Here is a 20868-nt window from a genome sequence, read left to right on the forward strand (position 1 = left end):
GTAGCCCTGTGAGGTGGAGAGGACAGGGATTAGTCCATTTTTTAGATAAGAACACCAGTCAAGGTGCTCTGTCTTTAAGCCCAGTGCAAACCCTTCAGGCCCATAAATGTTGGGTGTCTGCTCTCCTCCGAGGTGGTTCCTGCCTTGATCCTCCATTGCTGTCTGTCCAAGTCCTGCCCCATCCATCAGAGAACAGCTTCATTCCCAGCTCTTTCCAAGACTGCTCCAGACTTTACAGGCCCACCCACCTTAGTTACAGGCAGAAATACAGAGGCTGGCACTACTCACCTCTCTTGCCTCCCTGCCTGTCTATCCATCCAATCCTGCACACCCCAGTATGGTTCCTGGGGCCTGACACTTGTCTCTGCCATGGAGTGGTGACACCTCAGGGCCCTGGCCTATTGAGTCTCTGTACCCCACACTGTCCTGGCTTAAGGTGAGCCCATGGAGTTCATTCAGGAGAAGCTTATAGGGTGGATTTGGGGTAAGAGGGAGGAGGCAAGATGTGCTTCCCCTGGCATGGGGTAGAATGGAAAGAAGAATGGGAATGAAATCCAAGCAGACAAGGCCAGAAGACAAAGAGACTTTCAATAATGGTAAAATTAGGATCTACCTAGGTTGCAGTGTCTAAGAACTGAGGTTTTCTTTTCTAACTTTCTCTCCATCTCACAAACTACACCCTGCTCCCACTACCACCCCACTAGAAGCAAATTGCAGTTACCATGTACCCTGGGTTATTTAATATACTGAAATGAACAGCATTTGGCAGCATTCTGAGCAGTTATTTTGCACCACAACACACACTAGAAACCAATGACCCGAACAATCTAAGGCTGCTGTTCTAGAACTGTAGTCTGCTTCTAACTAGCCCTCTTTCCAATTAATTTGAATTATTGAGTTTCAATCTTCCTTCACCAGTATGTACAAGAGGACCCACGTCATCACACAGCCTAAGGCAGGCCCTGATTCCAGGGCAGCTAAGAGAAAGCAGACAGAGGATGCACCAGAGCTGTAGGTTTTATTTTAAAACAGTTGAAGATTTAGTACTAGAGCCCAGGGTGGCAGGAGAGCCTAGTGGGTAACACATGGACTCTCGAACCTGTGCTTGTATCCCAGTTCTTCTACTTAGCAGTTCTGTGGCTTTGGGTCCTTAGCGTCTCTGTGACTCAGTTACCCCAACTGTAAAATGGAGATAACAAGAATACCTACTTTATGGAGTTCTCATGAGGATTAAATGAACTGAAATAAGTGAAGCTCATAGAACAGTCCCTGGCACACAGTAAGTAACTGGAAAATGTTAGTTGCTTTTATTTTTGTTGTTGTTTATTTCTCTTGCTATTACTGTTGTTCTTTGGAGGAAGGAGACATGATCTGATACTCTTGCTGTGAAAATGAAGAGCCTAGCATAATATATAGAGATTCAGCAGGCACAGAGTTCTAACTGTCAAGCCCTCGCCAGTGACCCACTTCCCTCCTCCAGCACATCCACAGACACATGCTTTTAAAGAGAAAGAATTCCTCTGACACAAAATGTTCCTTCCCTCTTGGTGACCTTGACTGAAGGAGCCGCCACACACTCTGAAGTGGCCACCTGCTCCTCTTCTCCGATTCTTACCTAATCTCTGGACCAGGAAGTGGAAAGAAAAGAGCAAGAATATTGAAAAACAGTCAAGAGGTTTGTTAAAGACTCTTCTCAAAATAGATCAGAGGCATGCACACATACTCAGGAACTTGGTCAAGTATCTACATGCACCTTCTAAATAAGCTGACTGGTGAATTTTCAAGGAGAATGTGGCTCAGGAGTCATCTATGGATAGCAGTGAGACACTCACCTCTTTTTCACCTCTGGAAACTTTCCACCATCACCTCCTCCACCCCTAGCTCTCTCAGAGCAACAAAAACTTGTTTAAAGAGCCCAGCAAAGTTCTTTCTTCAGAGGTTGTTTGGGTTCATCCCATCATGTCCTAGTATTTACATTTTTGATACAATTGGGCAAATACTAATATTTCTTCCAAAGAGCTCAAATAAAATGTTTATTTCATGTTTAAAGTGAAATAAAAAGAAAATCCCTCAATGAGAAGAGTCCCTAGAGGAACATTTGAGGTTTGAGAATATTGCTAAGCCCAGGAATACAGAAGGACCCTTTTAGTCAAGTGAGAGGCAGGAGGCTTGGATGTGAACAGAACCCCTTCTGAGTGTGTGAGAAAGAAAAGGGGCCCATGTGTGTGGCGTGTGGGCCCATGGGGATGTGTGAGTGTGGGGAGAGAGACTCTTAAATGATGCCACACATTCCTGGACTGCCTCAGGGTATAGAACAGAGCTAAAACAGGGAAAGGAATAACCCCGAAGGCAGCCTCCTTCCTCAGGGTTGTAGGGGAGTGGAGTAGTGGCCGACCAGGCTGACCAGGAGTTTACTCTGGCTGCTTCAAGGATGTTATCTGACTCTATTTAGACAATTATTCCTTGATAAAGTTTGGCTGTGTGTCCCCACCCAAATCTCACCTTGAATTGTAATAATCCCCATGCATCATGGGAGGGAACCAGTGGGAGATAATTGAATCATGGGGGTGAGTTTTACCTATGCTATTCTCATGATAGTGAAGATCTGATGGTTTTATAAAAGGGAGTTACCCTACCCATGCTCTCTTGCCTGCCGCCATGTAAGATGTGCCTTTCACCTTCCATCATGATTATGAGGCTTCACCAGCCATGTGGAACTGTGAGTCCATGAAACCTTTATATATATATATATATATATGACACCCAGTCTTGGGTATGCCTTTATTAGCAGCATGAGAATGGACTGATTCATTCCTAAATGAACTCTCCTCCAGCTAACCACCTTGGTCACTGATGGGGACTTTCAAGTGCACAGTGAGAAGGGCAGGGGCTGGGGAGGTGGGACCACAGATGTAGTCGTAGGAGTAGGTACTCAGGTAAGAACTGGAGCAAGTGATTCCAAGGTGAATATGTGGTGAGTCAGCTGTGTGGAAACTTTCTTAGCACAGCTATTAGGGTATAAAAAAATTTCCAGTAATCTTTTTTAAGCTAAAATTATATTTGTTTATTCAACATTAAATACATCAGTTAAGTATCCTCTGTGGGACAAAGATGGTGCCTTAAGCTAACGGTGCACAAAGAAATGGGAAGAGATGCAAGATGGCCATGAATAGAATTGACCTAGGGAAGCATATGAACATAACACAGAATGCTTGAAAGAAGTTGATGCTGAGATCTGAGAACACACGACACTGTAATTTATTCAGGGGTGTCAAGGAAAACAGCTCAGAAGAGTTGATATTTAGCTAGATGATGAAGAAGAATAGGAACTGGCCAAGCTAAGAAAAGTTAATGATTAAAAATGCAAAACCTGGATTAAATAGTACTGGGTCCAATTGCTAGTTCAATCATTTACCTCATGTAAAACCTTAATCTCTCTGAGCCTTAACTTCCTCATCCATAAAATGGGAACAATTCTTCCACCTTGTAAAGAGAATTAAATAAGATGATAGCTGTACAGTTTTGCGCACAGTCTCAGCCCAAAGTAGTCGCCTGCAAACGGTAGCTACGATTATTCTTTAGCCCATTTATTCTGGTCCTGGGACATTAAAAAAAAGTGGCAAAATGCAACCCTGAGGAATTCCAGACTTCAGGGAGACCAAAATTCAGAGAGGCTTTGGTTCACAGGCCTTCACCAACCCTTTGGATAGGCAGAACATGTTGGTAGAGTGAAATGTGCTAGTACGGTGGAATATTCTTGTATCTTGGATTATAAAACATATAGATAAGTTTCCTCCAGTTCTTAATTTCTGCCCATTCCAGGGCTTTATCACATGAGTCACACCCACTCTCTAACTTACAAATCCCAATGAGGAAGAAATGAAATGCGAGCCACCTTCCCCGTGTCTCCACTCCCAGTGCACTGCCTGTCAGTGTCCCGCACCTTCCTCATAAGGCAGAGGCTCCCCTGCCCCCCAGCCACACCTTCCTCATTTTTTCTCTCCCTTCCTCATATTGAAAAATGTAAGAGGAGGAGGAGGGGAATTCCAGTTTAGTTTAAACAGAACTCAGGGGGAAATGGCATTTGTTTTCACAAGGAGGAAATAAAGCCTTTTCAGTCACCCTATAAAGTTGTGCTAACATGGGCTCAGCAACCCCTTCATGTTCTCAAACTGTGATGCCCTCAGGTGTGGAACTTCCCAGGGCTGATGTTACCAGCTGCTTCTGAAAGTAGCCACTGCTGTGGAGGTAACAGCAAGCTCAGGATACAAGATCTCCTAGGCTCAGGGCCAGATAAAGGTTTTCTGCTTCTGGAGGACTCCTGTTCCCATGGCTGGCATCCACTGAGAAGAGTCAGTGGGTAGCAGAATAGTTAATACAGTGGTTCAAATATTTAAGTACTCTCTATTTTATCTTATACCATTTGGCCTTATATTGGGATGTACAAACTCTCAGAAGTGCCCCTTTGCCTAACTGCCCTCAAGGGCCCATCAGGAGGAAAATAACTGGCTAATTCCAGCTCTGGTCATATAGGCTGTCTTCTATGGACATGGTAGGGTGACGTGGAAGAGCCCCATTTGAAGATTGGGGGTAAACTTGGAGCTAGAGAGCCACCCATTACATGGAGGAGAAGTGGTCACTCTATCACTTACAATCCAAAAAAAAAAAAGAATGCACTTTAGTTGGAGAACCTGCCTGATTTATCTTTAGAAAGAGGTGGTATATAAATAAACTCAGTAAATCACAAAGTTGGAGGGGACCCAACTGCTAAAGCTAGAGAAGAATCTCTGAAAAAGGCCAAACCTGTGATTTCCTATATTAAGCTATCCCTGGAGCAAGAAAGAAGAGTCTTGCGGGAAAATCAGCTATATTCCTTCTTTTTTCTTCCAGTTTTAAAAAAGAAAAATTAAATTAAAAGGTCAGTGTTTTACGCTTCTCTTAATTGCAATTACTGTATCTTTTTGTATCTTAAAATACTCCTATCACCTTACCCTGTGGTTATAACCCTCCTTTCATAAGCTTTTAAAAGAGCTATTACGAGGCTTCAGTGAACTTTGAATTGTTCTAATTTCAACACAGTTTAGAGGCCAAGAAGCCAAGAGGAGTCTTTCGAAGTAGGAGTGGAGGTTTTCCATAAGGGGAACTGACCTCGGATGTTCTCTACTTGACCCAGTCTGCACATTTGATCATTCAGTGCCGTAATTCTGTCTTTACAATAGTAAAAAGGGAAAGAGAATTATTATGATAATTATATTAATCTGGCTCAAAATGATTCCAGGAGCAAAGAAATGGATCTGTGAGTGTTCAGAAGCTTGTAAGCTCTGAAATGGTTAAATATGATAAGTCTTCGTCTCAGTTTTAATGTTAGCAATGATTTTTTTTTTAATCTCTCTTTTAGAAATTATAACCAACAGGAGCATAGATGTCTGATGTAGCATTCTTTCATCCAAAGCTTTTGAGAACTTACTAAAGAATTAACAAGTGGACTGATTGGCTTCTTAACTGTGCTACAATTCTTTTGGTGGGAAGGCTAATAAAGCGAACAGTAACAGGAGCCATTCATAACCAGCAGACAAAAATAAATAAATAAAAGAAGAGATACTAAAATAATCTACAGTGATAAATCTCCAAAAATGTGGGGGAGAGTCATCACTTTTGAGACCTAGTACACGAGAGATGAGAATTGGTCCAGGATCATATATTTGCATAGTGCTTTAAACTGGTGCACCTGGCATCTCAATTAATCCCCTTAAAATCATGCAAGATGGGTAGATCACTCTTATTCCTCTGTCTCAGCAGGTAAGTAGTGTAAGAGTCGTCAGGGATAAGTAAATAGTTCATGGTCACACAGCTACTAATAGTTGGACCACACTCAAATCCACATATTCAGACTCCAAATCTCTTGTGCTCTTTGCAGTGTGTTTAAAAGAGTCCAATTCATTTGTTGAAGTACTAGTAAATAATTTCCCAGTTGCCTAAAAGAGTAAATGGGGTCCCTAACACCAGCTTTAGTGCCAAAAACTCACTTTAAGTAGTAGGGGACAAGAACCCAATTGATTCTTGCCATTTTTAAGGTGAAATACTAAAGTATATTCATTATTAATGCAAAGCTCACACAAAAAGCATGTTGTGCTTCAAAGTAGTATTTGAAGGAGGTATGGTTATTCTTACATGGGTACATGCTCAAAGAGTTTTTTTAAACTGCCCATCAAAAGTTGCTTTTGGAACCAGATTTCAAACTACAGAATAAAACATTCACGTTACTTTATATCGCACCAGGATATTTCTACAAACACAAAATAGTGTTACCTATCAGACCTGACCTTATTCTATATATCAAACTTTGCTTTATTCTCTATAAAACCAAGTTTACTATTCAAGAATGAAAACTGAACATATTTCCCACAGAGGAATGTTTTAAAATGCTTTGACTTGATTGCCTCATGAAAATTAGTGTATTTCCTACCAAGGCGACCCTTTTAAAGTGGATACTGCTGATATTTTTATGAAAAAACCAACCACATTACTTTGTAGTGACCCTTGAATAAAACATCCTAAGTCTCTCAATATTTCACAAGTAGTAGAAAGAAGAGGCAGAGCCCATAAAAGAAGAAAATAGGACAAAAAGAAATGTAAAACCCACTACCCCTGCAAACAACAGCAGCAGCAACAACAACAGATTGATGTCATTCTTAAAAAGATAATCAAAATATGACTAAGTACTCCTCTCTGAATTCCAGGTCAGCCAAAAAGTCTTGATAAATATTGATCATTTACCCAATTTTACCTGCATAAAAAGTGTTTTGGTAACAGAGTTAAGTTCCTGGGTTTTATTCTAACTGTGAATGTCATACAGAATGATCTGAAGTAGCTTTTTCCCCTTTCAGAGAAAAGATGGGATCAGGCAGAAGGTGGATACGATGCACGCCAAAGTCACGTGATGCCCCGTATCCTCATGTATCTTCTTTTCTGTGCCCTTCCTCCCCCACAGGCAGCATCGCCGCCATTACCGTGACAGTCATCGCCGTGGTGCTGCTGGTGTTTGGAGTTGCGGCCTACCTAAAGATCAGGTGAGACGCAGCTTAGTCTTCTCTTTAAAGAAAAGGATTCTGTGTTATTGGGCTCTGGTTCTGAGCGCTGTTTTGCTGGATACTTGTTCCTTAATAGGTATCTGAGCCCTCAGAAATATTGGCAGAGAAGTGAAAAATGGTGGGTGTTCTCCTACTTCGCACAACACAGGTATAGATGTACCTTGGCAAAGTAGAAGAAGTAAGCTGAGATATACAGCATGATGATGCAATGGAAGAAGAATTAACGTGGAGTCAGGAGACTGAAGCCTAGGCTCTCTGTCCTGAATGTACCTCATTACCCTGGGAAAGCCACATGCCTCCTAAAGCTCACCTATTCTCATCTGTGAAAGGGGGTAGAAGGGTGGGATCAATGGTTCCTAGATTCTGATGTTCTGAATACCGAACTGTGGATTTGTACCCAATCTGTTAATGAGGTTTCCACTGATTCTCATGCAAAATGTAAAAAATATAAGGAAGGTGTGGCTTTTCCTATAAAACTATTTTTTCCCCTGTGATTATGTCTTTATATTTTTGGTTTTAAAATATCTTTTCTCCTATGAAATTAAGTAATAGTAGCTGAGATTTTACTTTCTTTAGCCTAATAGGAAGTTGCAATACTCTGTGAGTCCTCCATTTATGTCTTCTATTGCTCTGTGAAATCAAGTCTCAATACCACATTACTCACAGTCTCTGAGTGTCCTTCCAGCTGTAATATGCCAGATGGCAAGTGACTGTCTTATTTCCCAGTCTGTGCAGTGCCCATAACAAAGGACAGAAAGACACAGGCTGCATGGTGAGGACACTCACCTTTGACCTCCAATTCGTTCTCCTCTCAGCAGCCAGAACTATTTCTATGTAAGCTCCTGTGCCCTGTCACTCCCTTCCTGAAAAACCCCAGTGGCTCCCCTTGCACTGAGAATTAAATTGTAACTCCTCAGCATGGCCCTCAGTCATCCTGGACCATGCCTGCCTCCCTCTTTCCAATCATCACATCCCTCTCTCCCTCAGAAGCCCTGAGCTCCAGTCACTCCAGCTCCCTCCAATTCTTAGGACACATCAGGTTCTGTCCTTCCTTCCCCAGGCCCTGGGATCCTGCTAGTCCCTCCCTGAGATGCTCTTCTTCTAGCTCCTTCTCATGCTGTGTACATTGACTTTCATCTCATTTCCTTTGAGAGATATCCTTTCCAGTTTAGGGCCCGTGTTATTTACTCTCTTAGTGCCTTGTTAAGTCCATCCTGGCTATGACCACTGTCTATTATTTTATTTTCTAGCTATCATTTTGTTTTTGCATATGTGTTGCTTATTTATTGTCTCTTTTCCCCACAAAAAATGTATGGCCCTTGAGGACCTGGATTTGTCTGTGAGGACAGTGCTAGGGACCAAGACGGTGCTTGATATATTGAACAAATAAGCAATGAAACATAAAGACACACAATCCCATGGGCACTGTGGCACACACACAGACACCCGTGACTTGTACCCCCAGCAGCCATGCTTCTTCCTCAAGAAGCTGTGCCACCCTGTCCTTCCCTCCTGCCCTTGTTCCCATGTAGAGCTCATGGATATGATTCCTCATCTCAGACCACACATCCACTCTGCTGCTGCCTCGTCTCATCCCCACTCATCGCCCAGCCCCACCCAGTGCCCACTGGGAGCGCTTCCCTCCTCCTTCCCTTTCATCTCCCTCCATCTTGTGTTCTAAATGTGCACCAAATCAATCTTGATAATGTCAAGTATGAGAGTGCCTTGCAATATCACCTGCATCAACGATACAAAGAACAGGAAAGCCAGGTTTTGAAGAGAAATTGGAATGAAAGGGCCCACATGATCTGTTTCTAATAAAACATTTTATAAAAGCATCCAGAAGTTTCCCCCAGATTTAAAAAAATATTTCTCTTCATTAAGTCTGCATGTCCTTGAGCACTCAACTTAATTTTATAAATTATGTCTTACTGAATGGTACCTTTTTCTATCTGGTTTAATTATTAGTTTATTGCTGCAGATACACCATATTTTAATTATGAGTTAAATTGGCTTTTATGAACTACTCTGGGAACCTCGTTTCCATTTTATAACAAAGTATCTGTTGAAAAATATGTTCTGCCCCTCCTCCCCAAAAAGGAACTTACACATACATTTTAGAGTCATTTTAGACTCACCAATGGTGAGTTCCTAACGGGCTACCGTATCAAAAATACAACCTTCACTGACGTGTGGAGTGAAATAGAAACATTTCCTTCTTGCTACACACTTCCCCAAAACGGTGCGGAAGTAACTGGAAGGACTCTTCCTCTTCACTTTGGCAAGAATTCAAGTTTACCACCTCTAAACCCACACTGGCTATACGCAGGCAGTCTAAAACAGTGATTAACAATTCAGACTCCACAAGCAGGGAGACCTCAGTTCAAATCCTAGCTCTACTATTTCCAGCACTGTGACATAGGCATGTCATAGAGCACCACTCACCCTCATTTCCCTCACCTGTCAAATAAGGGCAGTAGTTTCTACCTCGTAGCTTTGTTTGGAAGCAAGTACATAGCACTGCCAACATCATCATCATCATCAAAGTGGTAGACTGGAAGGAGCCCTGGGAAGACAGTCCTTGATAAACCGCTGTAGAGCGTCAGCCATGTGCCAGGCCACATCAGTGATGTGACACAGTTCTGCCATCACAGAACTTACCATGCTTGGAAAATTTTGTTAGCAGGCCATTACAATTTGCTCTGATGAGTGCTGATTAAAATTTTATTTTAAGCCATATTTTCCCCAGGCCTTCAGAGCACCAGATAAATTAAGTAAATGATTAAATTGAATAAATCATTATTATTCTTCCCCATTCAGCTTCTGTCTCCTAAATATAGTAAGATCCACAGCGGCATAAATATAAGGTTGCTATTTATCTATTATGCTACTTAAGTTTAAGCACTATAAACTTAAGAATGAATGGATACAGTTATTAGACCCTTAAGGGGTTTCAGAAACCCCCTAAGGAAAGCCCCTTTCTGCTTCTCTATTAATTATTTCGGTAAAATGATGACATAAAGAGATTAATCGTTGTTATGAATCTTAAGGCTATGCTAAAACCCCTTCAACTGTTATTTTGCCAGATTGTCGGAAAGCCCCATTAATCATTCATCAAAAATACTTCAATTGACATGTGTGTGTGCATGTATGTTCCTAAGGATAGGCTTTGCTTTGGCTGGGAACTTACTCTTCTTTCTTCATTCCAGATTTCTAAAAACAATAACATAAAAAAAAGTTTGTTTTCTGTGGTCTTTTAGCTGGTTTGGCTGGAGCAGCAAGTGACTAAAATCACAACCCATAGGGAGCCATTAGCTTCTGACCTGCAACCATAGGATATGGCCCTGGCCCAGCCAAGTTCTCTGCAAATGCAAGGGGAGAATCTGCTTGAAAAGGCAGCCTCATGACCAGAAAAATAGAATGCTTGGCAAGCTCTGCTAACAGTGGGTTGGGACTTTTCACCTTTCTTCCCAAATCCTCATTTCCTCTAAAGACATTGTAAACTTAAGAGCCATCTGCTTTTCACACTCCCTTTCTCCAGGGACCCATGACCCCTAGTTTTGTCACAGTGACCCCTGCCTGGAGAACCACATCTTTTTGTAACCTGAGCCACTTTTGGATGTGACTTATAAAATGAACTGCCCTGAATGCAGGGTCCTTCTTGGTTTATGACCCCAGCTTTTAACCTGCAGCAATGTGGTGTGGAGGGAAAAATGTGAGCTTTGCAGTCAAGTTTAATGCTGACTCTTCTACTTACTATTTAGGCGGCCTTGAGCAAATTATTAACTCCTTGATCCTCAATTTCTTTAATCTGCAAAAAAGAGAGCTAATAATATGTATCTTTCAAGGTTGTTTTAAAGATGAAATGAAGTAATGAATGCAGAGTAACTGGAGTGACTGTAGCATGGTGACTAAGAACATGCACTCTGGGACAAGTTTCTTTTTTTTTTGAGATGGAGTCTCACCCTGTGGCCCAGGCTGCTGGAGTGCAGTGGCGTGATCTCGGCTCACTGCAATCTTCGCCTCCCGAGTTCAAGCAATTCTCCTGCCTCAGCCTCCTGAGTAGCTGAGACTATAGTCACACGCCACCACACCCAGCTAATTTTTGTATTTTTAGTAGAGACAGTGTTTCACCATATTGGCCAGGATAGTCTCGAGCTTCTAACCTGGAGATCCGCCTGCCTCGGCCTCCCAAAGTGCCGGGATTACAGGCGTAGGCCACCGCGCCCAGCCTGGGGCAAGTTTTTTAATCACTCTGTGCTCAGTTTCTTCATGTAAAATGAGACTATAATAATAGTAGTACCTAACTCAAGATTGTTACAAAGATTAAATTATGATACATATAAACGTTCAGTGCCTGGTATGAGGTGAGGATGATGGAAGGGCAATTACTGTTACTGCTGTAGTCATTGTTAGAATAGTGCTTAGCAAATAGGGACTCAGTAAACTGGTAACCACCAACACATAGGCTGTGAGGTTGGGAGCGCAGTGTCCATCCTACCATTTCCATTCAGTAGGCATAGGAATTCAAAGGAGAGGGGAGAGGAGGAGGAGAAAGATGGTACAACAGCTCATTTCCTAATTGAATATTGATATAGCGGTCTTCCATGTTCCAGTTTGGCAGTTTCGTTAGTGCTGTTCTGAAACGCCTGTGAAGTTGCATCCATGTTACACATTTATAAATGGAAACTATCTCTGAGCAGTCTTTATGCCAGGGTTTGTTTGCAACTTTAAAAGAAAGCAAAGGCCCTGCCTGCCTTTTGCAGAAGTGTCTTTAATTAGTGATGATTGAAGAATGAGATAAGTCTGTTTTGATTTGTTTAAATTGGCTCAAAACTGTTCAACCAAGAGATAATCTCCCTGCACAGGAGACCATATCTGCTAAGACCAGTGATGTGGATGTTGCTATAATTAGGTGTGCTAGTGACCCAGACAGACTACATGGGGTGTTCTCTTCACAAAAATAAATGCAGTCTTGATTTATAGACACAACAGGACCTGTCTTTTAAGATCTCTTGTTAGACGTCACCTATTTTACTTTATGTCTTCTAGTGATTGCATGTTGTACAGTTGGATTTCTTCTGGTTGTTAGAGTAGGCCCAGCCAGCCATAAAGGCCGAGATCTTCTAGAATTTGTTATACACAGTTGATTTTTTCAGGTCACCTTTTGGAGTTCTGTAGGTCTTGTTTACTCCATTTTCTCCCTCAGTGGTTCTTAAACTTGACTGTGCATAAGAATCAATGGGAGAGCTTATTAAAAACACAATTTCCTGGGTCTCATCCCCATAGATACTGATTCAGTAGGTCCAGGTGGGGCCCTTGCACTTACTTTTCTAACTAGCTCAAAGGTGATGCCAGTGCTGCTGGTCCAAGGATCACACTTTGAGTGTTTTACCCACTCCAGACACACTCTCTGCTGTAGAGTTTCTCAGAGAGATTGCCTTGTTGTTTCGTATATATTTCAGATATGTTGCCCTGTTTCAGATATATCGCCTTTGTAATTTTGAACATGCTGATCTTTCTGTGAGAGGTGTTTGGTTCACCCCTTTCTCATCTGGCTAATTTCAAGTTGTCCAGCTCAAGAGAGACCTTCTCTGGGAAGCCTTCTCCCACCTCTCCATACTGAGTTCCTTGCTGTGCATGCTTCTCTCATACCATGTGCTTCCCTGTACTGGAATCAGTGCATTCTCTACCAGTTTCCTCCACTAGAACAATGTCAAGTCCCTGGCATAGTAGTTGCTTAATGAACATTTATTGGATGAGTTAATGAGTCTGAATAGGAAAGTTTGGAGGTGCAGCAATAACATTTGTTTACTCCTAATCAAGAAGAACCAGGGCTTGGGGAAGGGGAAGCCATGGGAATCTGTTAAACCACACAGACTTTTACTAGCTACCTTGTGGCACCGAACTAGTTTACAAATAAACAGATGTGCCAATGTGTAGACCTTTTCTGTGATGATTGTCTGCCAATAGTAAGCCATCTGACCTAGAGAGAAAGTTTAACATGCTCACTAATTATTGTCCTCTTATCACACATACAAAAAAAAAATGTGTTTGTCTTACTCTTACTACAATAGTATCCAATTTATCCAAACCTGGCTGGAATCCCTGCACACCCAATTTTTCCTGTTTAAGCTCATTAATGTGGTAAATAAGCCCTATGGGTTCAGTACATTCCCAATTTTGGTTCATCCATATCTCTTGTATATCTTTCCTCACTTATCAGCATTTTACTCAACTCACTGTTTCTTCAATGGGAAGGCAAAAAAAAAAAACAAAAAACAAAAACAACAACAACAACAAGAACAAAAAAAAATGGAAAGTAAAGGCCAGTCTTTCTCCTTTATTTTACTAGTGTTTGTATAGATGTGTCTTACAATATAGGAGATTCAGATATAACATTAACCAAATAGTCTTGCCTAAGATAACCATAGCCAGTAAAACCTGATAGCCCGAAGATTTTTAAACCTCTAATCCCCATTCCAACATATTAATAAATTTTAAAAATTCAAATACAATAACAATCATGTAAGAAACTGGTTTTATAACTATGCCTGGGATATAGTTTCAAGAGTTCCTACTGGGAGGGAGGTTCACTTTTCATTCAATGACATTTTTTACTATTTGGCAGATTCACCATGTGCTTGTATAAGATTTATCATATTAAAAATTAAAAAACAATATTGGCCAACATTCAGTGTGCATTTACTATGTGGCAAGCCTTTTATATTCATTACCTTATTTAATCCTCCTAACAACCATAAAGCAATTTTTTAAAAAGTTTCTCCATTATATAGATGAAGAAACAGGGGGTTAAAAACTTATTCAAGGACATACATTTATTGACCAAACTTGCATTTTATGGGAATAAAATTATATGATAGATATAAAAATTCTGTGAGAAGTTCAATTACCATACAAAGGTGAAGCAGGAGTACCCTATCAATAAAGCAGCATGTTTATTAAGTAGATGTTTGCCAGGCTTGCAGCAGTAAGTTATGCTGAAATTTAGGCAGGGCTCCAGGGCTTTAGTTACAAGCTTTTAACTTGTTCATTCTATAGTTTCCATTTCTCAACTATCCTGCTAAAGGACTTGATTGGAACTGGAGGTTTTAAATTTGGGCCATAGACAGCCCATGACCTTTGTTTACCAAAACGACCTCCCTTATTTCTATAGATCAAAGAAGCAGTAGTGTTTCTGGGTTTCTATTTGTGGTCTCTTTCATTCCCACACCCACAGAAATGAATGTGAGCCTTTATGGAAAGCAAAGTAAATTGTGGAACATCTTCAGGTTTTCGGGTACTTAGATTAGGTCAGCAGAGTCAGCCTTCAGGACATAAATCAGAATTTTGAAGGCTAAGAGTTTGAAATGAGCACAGCCAAGGTCTAGTTCTTTGCAAAAAAAAAAAAAAAAAAAAAAAATTCATCTTTTTGCAAATACCTGGCAGATGTAAATAAGCTTCAAAAGTGCAGTAGCAATTATTTTAGCACAGACAAAAGTACACCAAATGCTTTTGCACCTTCGAATTGTGTTTTCATTTTGTTTAATTTTCACATCTAGCTGAGATAAAAATTAGTGGGAGTGGTCATTTTTGTGCTGTATCTAGCATACATGATTTCCAGTGGCAAGGTATAATAATTTATATGCTAGCATGAGCCTTAGAGGTAACAAATGCTCATTTTGTGATGTTCTTCTAATCCTGCCATTGGTTTTAGTCTTAAAATGACCATATTCCTTTCCAGGAAGCTCCCGTCTTATGAACAGATCAGTTTTGAGGGGAACTCTGGATTTATTTTTTACAATCACTGTTTCTTTCATAAATACATATTGAGGACTTACTATGTGTCAGATATTCTTCTGGGTGCTGGAGTTAGAGCTAAGAATAAACACAACAGGCAAATAATCCATACCTGCATGGAGGTTATAGTCTAGTTAGGGAAGAGAAGCAATAACAAGTAAATTATATCATGTGTTAGAAGGTGATGAGTACTATGAGAAATACTAAGCTGGGAGTCTGGGGTGGGGGTTGAAAACTTAAATTGAATTGTGTTTTAGTCCGTTTTCACATTTCTGATAAACATACTCGAGACTGAGCAATTTACAAAAGAAAGAGGTTGAATTGTACTTAACAGTTCCATGTGGCTGGGGAAGCCTCAAAATCATGGCGGAAGGCAAAGAGGCACAAGTCGCATCTTATGTGGATGGCAGCAGTCAAAAAAAGAGAAAACTTGTTCAGGGAAACTCCTGCTTACAGAACCATCAGATCTCATGAGACTCATTGACTATCATGAGAATAGCACAGGAAAGACCCGCCCCCATAATTTGATCACCTCCCACAAGGTTCCTCCCACGACATGTGGGGACTGTGGGAGTTGCAATTCAAGATGAGATTTGGGTGGGGACGCAGCCAAACCATATCAAGTTGTTAAGGAAGGCCTCACTGAAAAGATGACATTTGAGCAAAGACTTGAAGGAAATGAAAGAATGAGCTGTGTGGAGAACTGGAGGACAATTGTTCCAAGCCAAGGGAATAGTCAGTGCAGAGGCCCTGAGACAAAGTTGTGTCAGGCATGAGAGTGAGGAGAAGGAGACAAGTATGGTTGTAGCAGAGGGAGCAAGGGTCCTTTAATAGGGGCTGGTATGCTCAGAAAAGTACCTGGGGCCAGACCCCATAGGGCTTTGCAAGGCATTTTAATGACTTGGCTTTTACTCTGAAAGGAGGATCCATTCAAAGGTTTTGAACAGAGGAGTGATAACAATCTGATTTCATTTCTTATAGATGTATTATTAATTATGAGAGAGGGTCTCACAATTAATTATCCACCAAATTCTGCTTAACCCATATTACCATTCAACTAAGGTGCTAATGAGACTCTGGGAACTTGAACTCTGAGTGCTGGATTTAGATACAGGAGATGGGGATTTGGCTGACAGCTTAGTTGGATGACTTTGGGCTCTTCAAGTAACATCTCTGAGCCCCATTTTCCTTGTCAGAGAAATAAGTGTAAACTATACCTGCCCCATGGCTTTATTCTAAGGATCAAGTAAAAACTAAATATAGAAGCACTTCATAAATTATAAGACAATATAAATGTCAGGAGAGGTGGTGATAGCAACAGTGGTTGTGGTTGTGTCACCATTATTTCAGGGAAAATTAAGCCCAGAACCTATGTCAGAATGTTAGGAATGCAAGCTTCCCTTTCCCATCTCTTCTTATTAAATTACTATGGAAATGGAGCCTCCTCTTCCTTCCCCAGCACTGGAGATCCAGAAGACAAGGACTCAGATGATCCCAACAGAACGTGCCAGTCGGGATCCTAGCAGGAAGAGTTGTCACTGACAGGGTGTTTGGTAGACCGGGACCTCCACAGTGGGTGGGTCTGTTGTCCTAGTGACAGCATCACACCTTTGCCTCTCTTTTGCCCCGTAAGCATCCCCAGTTCAGTGCAGGGCATTACGCTGTCCTCAGATGGATGATTTTCCAAGTAATCACCACCCTCTTCTGTTTCTCCACCAGGCATTCCTCCTATGGAAGGCTTTTGGACGACCACGACTACGGGTCCTGGGGAAACTACAACAACCCCCTGTACGATGACTCCTAACAACGGAATATGGCCTGGGATGAGGATGAACTGTTCTTTATTTATAAGTGCTTATCCAGTAGAATTAATAAGTACCTGATGCGCATTGAACGACAATCTTAAGTCCTGTTTTGTTGATATGGTTGTTTTTGTTTTCCTCCCTCTCCTCTGGCTGCTACAACTTCCCCTTTCTGGTACAAAAAACCATTCTTTAAAGGTGAGTGGAGGCTGATTTGCCGCTGAAGTGGGCCAGCCTTGCACCAGCCAGGCCAGACCACCATGGTGGAGGCTTCTTTCCCCACTGCAGGACCCACTTTGAGAAGGACCGAGGAGGAGGATTTGGGTTGTTTTGTCAGGGGTTACTTTCAGGGGAACATTTCATTTGTGTTATTTCTTAAACTTCTATTTAGGAAATTACATTAAATATTAATGAGGGAAAAGGAAATGAGCTCTATGAGGATTTCACCCTGCATGGGAGAGAGCAGGGTTTTCTCAGATTCCTTTTTCATCTCTATTTATCTGGTTGTTTGTGACAGGATGCTGCCTGCTTGGCTCTACAAGCTGGAAAGCAGCTTCTCAGCTGCCTAATTAATGAAAGATGAAAATAGGAAGTGCCCTGGAGGAGGCCAGCAGGTCACGGGGCAGAATCTCGCAGGTTGCTGGGGGATCTCAGTGTGCCCCTACCTGTTCTCCCCTCCAGGCCAGCTGTCTCTGTAAAGGATGTCTGCTCTGTTCAAAAGGCAGCTGGGATCCCAGCCCACAAATGATCAGCAGAGTTGCATTTCCAAAGAAAAAGGCTATGAGATGAGCTGAGTTATAGAGAGAAAGGGAGAGGCATGTACACTGTGGGGAAGTGGAAGAGAAGCTGGCGGGGGGAGAAGGAGGCTAACCTGCACTGAGTACCTCATTAGGACTAGTGAGAATCAGCTGTCGATAATGGCCGGAGACATCCACAGCTTGGAGGAGCCCAGAAACTCTTTGCTTTATACCCACACAGCAACTGGTCCACTGCTTTCCTGTCTGTTGGATAATGGCTGTAAACTGCTTAAAAACAAAACAAAACAAAAAAGAGGCACTGGTCTATCTGCAATTACTCAATGAGGCATTTTCATAGGAAACAGACTATGATTAATCCGTTTATTCTTCCCACACACTGACCTTACTAATTCTTCCCTTTAATAAATGAGCAACTCTGGGTATAAAGTTCTGCACAATAAATTTTGAGAAAGAATTGTTCCTCTTTGTTGGCATCCGTGTATTGCAATCATTCTCAGCCAGGAGGTGATTTTGCCCCCTGCCTCCACCCTAGGGACTTTCAAAAATGTCTGGTAACACTTTTCATCGTCATGACTTGGGGGTGCTACTAGAGACCAGGAATGCTGCCAAACATCCTACCATGCACAGCATAACCTGCCACAGCAAAGAATCATCCACCCCAGAATATCAATAGTGCTGAGACTGAGAAGCCCTGATTTATCACAGTGCCCACTGTGACAGAACAAGACACTCACAGATCAGTGATACGTTTTACTGTTAATGAAGTGAAATGATCTGTTAAGTTTTTATCTCCAAAGCGTTTAGTTTATTGGCTGGTGGGTTGTTCTTGGTATGCATGGTGACCTTTTTATTTCTGTGTGCTTCCTAGAGAGCTTTATTTCGTGGCTACAACTCTGTCTTCTTGTAACAGCTGACATTAGCAAGCAGCATCTATGTCCTGATTTCATGTAGTAGAAAACAAACATTGGGTCTGACTTCAAAATGTGTTATATTGTCCTACGGTGTCATAAAGAACCTGAAAATGGACTTTTGTTTCTCAAGTTGGACCATGCTGTCATGACTGTTTAGTTTACAGAAACTTGACCCCGGCTCGTCCTGTCTCTGGCTGTGGCCCGGCAAAGCACTGACATGAAAACCACCCTTGCTTTTCTAAACCCCTCTGGTCTCAGAGACAATAGGGGCAGTGCCACTTTCTACAACCTGCCAACCCACGCACTGGAGTAATTCTGAAAAAAAATTATTCCTAAACTCTGTAAGTGCAAACGGAGAATGAGCAAGCCCCAGCAGTGTTTTACAACAACCAGAGTGGGTAATGAGGAGGGGGCTTACTGGAATCGTGATATCTCTGAATATTGAAAACAACAACCAAAAAAGTCACCTTGTCAGAAAAAAAGGGCAGCAAATGACCAAGGGTGCCCCTTCTGGCCGTGCTTGGCTTGAGTAACTGTCTCTCTTTCCCCACCCCCATCATAGGGCTTTCAGTTTGGCAAAGGAAAAGCAGATAAAAACAAGACATTCCATGTGTTGTTTTCTCCCTTGGCCAAAAACATTTTGACACAGTGTTTGTGAAACACCTTTGGAGAGGTGCACTTCTGATGGCTGCCTCTGCCGTCAATGCTGGGGCAAGCCTCTTCCCAGGAACCACGGCCTTCTATAAACCGTGAACTCAAGCAGGCATTTTTTTTCTTACTGAAGGCTGCTACTGTGCAAGGGCACATAATGGGTTTGTTGCTCTTATTGACTTCCAAATGTGTGTGGCAAAGAGAGAGATGTGGGCCTAGAGCAGATGTATTCAGCAAGGCGACAGTTTCCCATAACAATTCTAACACTTCTTATGTTATGTGAGTGTAAAATATGTAAGGGTTGAACCTTATTTTGCCAAATGTATCTTTTCTGCTTTTGAATTGGCCAAAGGATTTTAGCAACTATATTCTACAAATGTTACTTAAAACACACACACACACAGACACATACACACACACACACATATCTGAAATATATACCGAAAATCGACGTCCTTGACCTCAGGGAGAGCACCTGTTCAGGTCTACCTAAGGGAAATGGCTCCAGTGGGTCTATACAACCATGTCCCATCCGTGGATAGGTCTAGTCATAACACTTTAGAGAGAATGTCAGAGCAGGAGGGAGGCAAGCTGCCTCTTTTCGACCATCGACCGCAGATGATGAAAGAGCGGGATTCTACTTTGTTTTCTTTTTCTGTGGCCACAGTGAAATCTCCTGCCCTCCCTGCACGTCTGTGTCTTCATTTCTAAAATGGGGGTGATGCTTTCAGGTTGATCTCACCCCATACTACCTCACAGATGTGTTGTGAGGATTAATAAAATTACGTCTACGGTATTTTCAGTTTCTGGAGAAAAATACTTATAGACAGTTTGACTATTACGTAGATGTATAAGTGATCCCAGTTTCTTGTTTGCTATGATACTAGTGTGTTGTTTTTACTTATTCTCTAACATGACAGTTGTGTCCTAGCCACATCAGACAGCTGTCTAAGCTCTGGACTACCCCTTTGTGCAGCTGAATCACTGCAGGGTTGACCATGCCTGGGGTCACAGCAATGGTTTCCATTTCTAGATGAAAGGATGGCCTAGGACATAGGTCTCAAAGACTCTTGAGTCAGAATCAGGAGATTAGGGAAAACAGGATGGACACCTGAGCACTAACAGCAGTAGACGTAGACCTCTGGCCTTTACCATCTGAGGTCTTCTGGATTATTTGTGGGGTTGATTTTGATTTGATGTCATCTGTTTGCCCTTCATCTTGTTGCAAGTGTGCATGGTTCAATCCCTCGCATCCAGGAAATGAATTTTGCAATTGGGCCAGACGCTAATTTGCACGTTGATTCACCTTCCTTGCCTTTAACCTTTTTTTTTTTTTTTTTTTTTTTTTGGCAAATGAATGTACCATTTCATCTTTGATTTTAATAGTGCTAGTTGATGTTGGTAATAATGCTAACCAAGAGATCAATGCCAGATTTCTCTCTTGGGGTGAGTTAGCTGAAGTCATTTAAAGATGGAAAGATGGGAAACTTCTTTGATATTTGATGTCATTGTATCCACATTTGTTGTAAGACATATTGCATACCAATTATAATTATATCAATTAAAGTTGATAAAAGCTTCCGTCTGGCTGTGGATGATTCACATTTTGATATATTTTGTTATTTAAACCACTTGATTGATATGCTCAACACTGCTCATATTAAGTAGTTCTGACTTGTTCTTAAAGAAAATGTATCCCACACCAGTAAATATTTTCTGCATAGCAGAAAGGGCTCTCTGACCTTAAAACAGAATTGAAGAATGTCAGAATTGAAGAAACTTTTCAAGCAGTGATTTTACTCCCAAATATACTCTGGGCCTTATAAAATAGATGTAAAAACAAACACTTTGATTC

The 20868-nt window shown here is 41.6% G+C and overlaps 1 protein-coding gene across 3 annotated transcripts in view; it reads left to right on the forward strand.

Moving 5' to 3' along the window:
* The window catches only part of LOC105477278 (prostate androgen-regulated mucin-like protein 1), a 111494-nt gene extending 90900 nt beyond the window's left edge, over positions 1-20594 (forward strand). For all 3 annotated transcript variants that reach the window (XM_011733732.3, XM_011733733.3, XM_071093506.1), the window contains 2 exons: positions 6992-7070; positions 16611-20594. In XM_011733732.3, coding sequence (XP_011732034.2) covers positions 6992-7070; positions 16611-16695 — 164 coding nt within the window. In that variant the 3' untranslated portion in view covers positions 16696-20594. The remainder of the gene's footprint in view (positions 1-6991; positions 7071-16610) is intronic.
* Positions 20595-20868: the final 274 nt, after the last annotated feature.

Source organism: Macaca nemestrina, chromosome 3 (genome assembly GCF_043159975.1).
Source record: "Macaca nemestrina isolate mMacNem1 chromosome 3, mMacNem.hap1, whole genome shotgun sequence".
In the NCBI taxonomy this organism is placed as follows: Eukaryota; Metazoa; Chordata; class Mammalia; order Primates; family Cercopithecidae; genus Macaca; species Macaca nemestrina.